We start from the raw sequence: 6,000 nt of genomic DNA on the forward strand, positions 1-6,000 counted from the left end.
GGGAGTTGGAGCTGTAGAAGGATGGATCGACCGTCCTCATTAGGGAAAGACGCTTTCACTTTCTGCACAAACAGCTGAAACATCAAAGCGTGTTCATGAAACACAAAGTAAACCAGAAAGCAGAGATGATGAGAGTATGTGTGTATGTGTATGTTACATGCTAATGTTAGTAGGGACAGTGAACTCACTACAAGCCTAAAGGTATGACAGTGCACATTTTCTTTTACCTGGGCAAACAACAGTATGAGCACCAGGAAGGGCAAATACTTGTGATGCAACAGCGACTTTACATCAACAGTTAAACAAGGCGCTTAAAGTCGTCCAAAATTAGACATTTTTTCACCGTGCATGGCGAGTGTCTTTAATTATGAGCGTGCTCCGAATGCTGCTAAATCTAGAGGCACTGGAGCTGAACTTACTCAAAAGCAGCTCCTCTGATAGCTGCTCGTTTTTTACGTTGTTCACCATCTGTGTGTAGTCGAGAGCGCGGTATGAATGTGTGTGTGAATGGGTGATTGTGGCTTCCATATAAGTACAGTTCATTTATCTTTTACCATATAATGAATGAATGAGGGTTTCTGCAAGTTCATCTCTGGGACCTACAGCGCTGAATTATGTCACTAATCGCTTACAACCGCTGTGGTTAAACCTCTACTTTAAAAAAACACACACACCTTGAACCAGGCTCTCAGAAATGATTCAACCGCTCTCTAACCTTCCCTTCTTTCTGAAAGTCAAACCTAGCAGTGGTCTAAAAATTATATCAGGGAAACGAGGATTAATTCTCGTGAGAAAATGAGCCATTTCTGAGCTTTAATAGTGGCTGCAGTTTTCAGATTAATGCCGCCGCGGCGTGGACGAGTGCAGCTCCGATTGGGGCTGACATCAGTTGCTGAGCCGCGGGGAGACGTTGTGAACTTAATTCAGCACAGCGTTTGTGATGGGAGCAGCCCACTTGGTAACTCCAGTGACAGATCCTCCCCTCCCCCTCCCCCTCCTGTAATATCCAAGCCAGGTTTCTAAATTGGCATGCACCCTAAAATAGCATGAGGGATGGTTACATCAGATCGTTTATGTTTGTAAATGTTTGCTCTCTGTCCGTTCCTTCCAGGAGGCCTTAAAGAGAAATATACGCACAGCGTTGATCTCTTAATGTGAAATGTAATGATCTGACCTTGTTTATTAATGATCTGTGAGTTTGAATTCATAAACCTCTGCCTGACGGTTTCACATGCAGTTGAGTCAAACAATTAAAAACTTTTTAGCCTCAAAAATTCTTAAAAACTTTCTACAAAATCCTGTAAGAAGTTTCATGTTAGGACGGGACTGTACTGATGCTGAAATGTTAAATTAAGACGTGGTGGATTTGATGAAAAATGAAATGTTGTTGGTGTTTTATGTACATATCCCTGCAGCCCATCCTATCAGTCGCTTCATGCTCCGCACACGTCAAACTTCTGCAGTCACTGTCAGATGCGGCGAGCTGTCCGCGCCATCTTGTTTGCCCTTTTCTTTTTTTGTCTCCCTTTTATTTCACCACCTGTTCGGCTCCCATCAGCCCCGGGGGGGGATGGGAGTATGGAGGGACAGAGGGATGGAGGGAAGGAGGGATGACAGTGTGGATTAACTGTGCTGTGTTGTTGCTGCAGTTCACACATTCCAGCGGACCGACTCGGGCCAACTCTCTGAACCAACACAGAGGCCTCCTTCACCCTCTTGTCCCCCCCCCCCCCGTCCTCTCATCCCTCCATCTCCCGCTCTGTGTCCCTAATTCATCCATGTCTCTGCTGCACAACCTTGGTTTTCAATTTAACCTCTGCCTCACTCATCTCCTCATTTGTCATCACATTGTTGATCCGCAGTGTCTTCCCTTCTCAAACTTGTAAATCTTGAATTGTTGAGTACTCACGAGTGTGTAACAAAGTCCAAAATAAACATGTTTCCTCCCACTAATGATGCAAGGCCTCTCCAACAAATACTCTCTCGCCTTATTTAGAACTGAGAGTCGGACGCCCTCTAGAGGCCAAGCAGTGTGATTTCATGAAAAACTGAAAGTCAGGGTTACAAGGCTTTTATCAGTCTTTGTCTAACAATTAGAGATCATCTAGTCCAGTCGATTAGCTGATGATGATTAACAGAAAATTCATCTGCAGCTATTTTGATAATCAAATAATTGTTTAATTTGTCATTTTATAAAGAATAATTATCAAACATTTACTATTTCCAGAGCCTCAAATGTCTTTTCTTTGTTTTTAAACTTGTCAGAATAAGACATTAGAAGACACACAAATTTTAACAGGCATTTAATGACAAAAAAAAAAACAGCAGATTAATTAAAGGTGAAAATATTAAATTATTAGTTGCAGGCAGCTGTTAGGATGGAGGTGAGGATGAGATGTGATATCACTCCACAGTTTAGCTGATAATCTGTCTGATAAGAGGGATTCATTCACATGACTTTGAGTGGGAATTTTTTTGTGTCACATGATGTTTTAGTGACTTTCTGTCCTCAGAAGAAAACAGCCCAGAGGACACACTGAACAGAAAGGTCAACTTTAGAGTAAATATAAAGCACAAAACATCCATTCGTTGATCTGATTATAGTTAGCAATTAAATCATATTCTGAAAGTGTTCTGTAGGAACGAAACAGCTGGTAAATTATTAGTATTAGTATAAGGATTTTTCAGACTTTTCTTACCACCACATTTTCTCCCTCTAAGTGATTTAAATGGCTTCTGGTGCTACTGAGACAGACATGACGAGTTTCAGTGTGCAGAATAAAATCCCTCCTGTGATGTTGTCGTTACTGCTCCAGTTGTAATTTGCTTCTGCATCATCCATGTTTGTTTGTGTCGTTTCTGTCAGGGCCGGGTGGAAGTGGAGGCCGGTAACGAGAACATGAAGTTTGAGACCGGGCCTTTCTCTTTCTACGGTGTCATGGCGCTCAGTGCTCCCACATTGGGTGAGTCCAGAACCTCCATCTCCTCTCCTCTGTTATTTTACAATGCACTATTAATTAATGTACTAGGGTTAAATTAGTGTTTGCAGTGTAATGTCCCACGTTTAAATGCTTCTTCTGCCACCTAGTGGCAAAATGTCATATAGTTATGACAGCTTTCTAAGATTGTAGTTAAATTAAATTTCTAGTAAACAGTTTTTATACATACAGCTTTTTTAGGAACATTAGTAAACCAGTTACAGTTAATTATAATGAATGAATAATGTAGAATAAGTTAAGAAAATCACATTACAGCACACCAAAAAGGAAAAGAATTCAAGTAATAAGCAATAAGCATCACAGTTTGTGACTCCACTCTCATATGATTTGAACTGTATATTATTTTACTGAAATTCAAAGTCCATTAGACCAAGATATCAGCTGCAGTATGAGATAACAGTATGTGTACTTATAATGAATGTGAACAGTGAGGCAGTTTCATTAACATGACTTTAACGTTTTCATTTAGCAGTCCTTAAAGTCATCATACATCATGTTGGCTAGCATGTATTACTTTGCCGCACCTCATGAAAAATTAAGTACACTTTAGTTTACACTGTTTAAATTTCAGTTTACCACTGTGGCCACTAATCAATATATAATTGAGCCACACCCACATACAGCTGATCTCAGGAGACCACTACAGTTTCTGTGCAAAGTAAAACTGATCATTTTGATCAATAACTGTGACCGTTTTGAATGTGGATAATAAATTATCAGTCTTCAGTTGTATCACAGCTGAACGAGACCGACATGTTACACATAAAACCATGTGTGGAATTTGCTTGTTAAACAGCGACTCCACCGCTCCACATGGCTGAGCGTCGGCAGTAATTTATTTACCTTTTTACACACACACACACACACACACACACACACACACACACACACACACACTGTGTGGTTCAGATATTTTCATGTAATCCACAGCTCTGGCTCTTGAACACTCGGAGCAGCGGGTGGGTCGACTTCTGAAATCTGAAAACCAGTTTTTCTTTAATTGACAACATGCACAACATCATGTGACACACGCTCATCTGGTAAACCGCTGGTAAACACGGGGCAGCTGTTTCCATGCAGCTTAAAGCAAATAGCTGGGATTTATTTATTTTTGAATAAAGTTTAACTCAGGCACAAACTTCTCTAACATGAACCTTTTAAGAAGAGCAAGGTTTGTTGGTTTGGGTTCACTGAGGACATGGGGAGGGCTCATGTGCTGGAAGGGGGAGGTGGAATGCATTACTGGTTTCTGAAATCTCTTCTGCTGATGACCTTTGAACTCCTGCCCTCCCTCCCTCCCTCTCTGGCTCTCTCGCTCTCACACACACACATACACACACACACACACACGCTTTCTCTTCCTTAGATATAAAAGTCATTCTTTTTTTCCCTTCTGCCAGATTTGCTCAGTTTAGCGTCATCCTGTGTCTCTGTTGTTGACTTCCATCTGTTCGCTTGTCTCTCTGCTGTCCATGTCAGTTCAGTCTTTTCATTCACGTCTCTGTCGAGTTCTGTTTCTCTCTTTTCTCTTACGCTGGGATCAGGCCACACGAGATCAGGCCGATAGAGGCCTGATGTGACAGATGTGGGGCGGTGGGACATGACAGTGTGGTTCATCATGTGCGGCGGAGGTCTTCAGTCGTCCAGAGTGGACCCAGTCAGAAACAAACCTGACCTGCACGACCTTATTAGACCAGGGTTAGGGTTAGATCTGAAGTGAGGTCATCCCGAACACACTCGAATAGAGAGCTAACATCAAGCAGCTGAGGTGAAGAAGAAGAAGAAGTCATAGAAATAAACTTCAGTAAATTAATTTTCAATAATTAAAAGCCTCCTGCACCAGCAATAAAACTCTCTGCACTCAACTGGGTGAAGATGATTACGACGATGTCAGGAGATCAGAGCAGAGCCAGGACTCAGATCCACTCAGGTATTAGACACACCGTCACACGGACCAGAGACCTGACCAAGACCAGTTTAGACTGTAGGTGATGACTTGGACCCAGTCCGATCACGTTTGACTCTGAAGTTCCTCCGAACCGAGTGGACTCATGAAGACTTCTTCTCCGTAGTGTGTCCATTCTAGATCAGTACGTCTCATGAGGCCCGGATGGAAACACCAGCATCTGTGACTCTGACCAAAAGGATGGATGTCAACACTCGGCCCTTTATGTGGTGCAGACCAAAAGCCGTCAAGTACCAGGAGCTTGTATTGAATGTGTGGTCAGATTTGTTTGATCATACTGATTTAAATCTTACATTTTCCTGCCACTATTTATGTTTAACATTTAACCTTTAAGAAGTTTTGATGTTTTATAAAATAAAAATGTGTGTTTTTTTTGGTAGTTCAGGTGCAGAAACTCAGGTATTTTATTGGCACTGATGCAGGAAAATTTGATATAATACCCGAATGATGGTGATTAATAGGAGCATGAGAGCTCATTAGTGCATACATTTAAGTGGAAAAGAGAAAGCGGCCTCTCCTGTAGATCATGAAAAATCCAAAGCAATGACTGGTTGGAGTTCAGTGTGTGTGTTAATATCCCCCAGGCAGGTGATAGCAGCAGGTTATGTCACCACAAACAGCTAATCTGACACAGTGACCACCTGGAGGAGAAGGATGTAAATGTTGTCCGGTCCCAGCGTCACTCTTTCCTTTCTTTCAAGTCTCTGTTTCATCTTAACGCTCAGCAGCTCACTCTTTCAGGTGCTTCATCTAAAGAGAGAGAGACAGAGATGTGTGAAGCATAATTTTGTCATCTTCTCGAGGTTCCTTTCTTCCCATCAGCGTCAGCCTCATTCACACACCCCGTCACCCCCCTCCTCCCCTTAGTCCCATCGATCAACTTCTCCCTCCCTTCCTTCTCTCCTCTCAGTGGCTGCTCCTCGTCCTCGCCACCTCTCCTTTAAGAGGTTTTCTCTGTTCTCTCGGTTGCCAGGTAAACTCCGGCATGTCTGGGTCCTTTAACACCGAGGACGGGTTGGGTTGGGTTGGGTTGGG

The 6,000-nt window shown here is 42.5% G+C and overlaps 1 protein-coding gene across 1 annotated transcript in view; it reads left to right on the top strand.

The window, feature by feature from the left end:
- Window positions 1-6,000, top strand: part of cnnm4b (cyclin and CBS domain divalent metal cation transport mediator 4b) — a 46,869-nt gene that overhangs the window by 30,668 nt on the left and 10,201 nt on the right. Inside the window, exon 5 of the mRNA XM_023414385.2 lies at window positions 2,867-2,963. Within this exon, the coding sequence (XP_023270153.1) occupies window positions 2,867-2,963 (97 nt within the window). The remainder of the gene's footprint in view (window positions 1-2,866; window positions 2,964-6,000) is intronic.

Source organism: Seriola lalandi, unplaced genomic scaffold (genome assembly GCF_002814215.2).
Source record: "Seriola lalandi dorsalis isolate HSWRI2012SDOR001 ecotype SW California unplaced genomic scaffold, Sedor1 jcf7180002054524, whole genome shotgun sequence".
In the NCBI taxonomy this organism is placed as follows: Eukaryota; Metazoa; Chordata; class Actinopteri; order Carangiformes; family Carangidae; genus Seriola; species Seriola lalandi.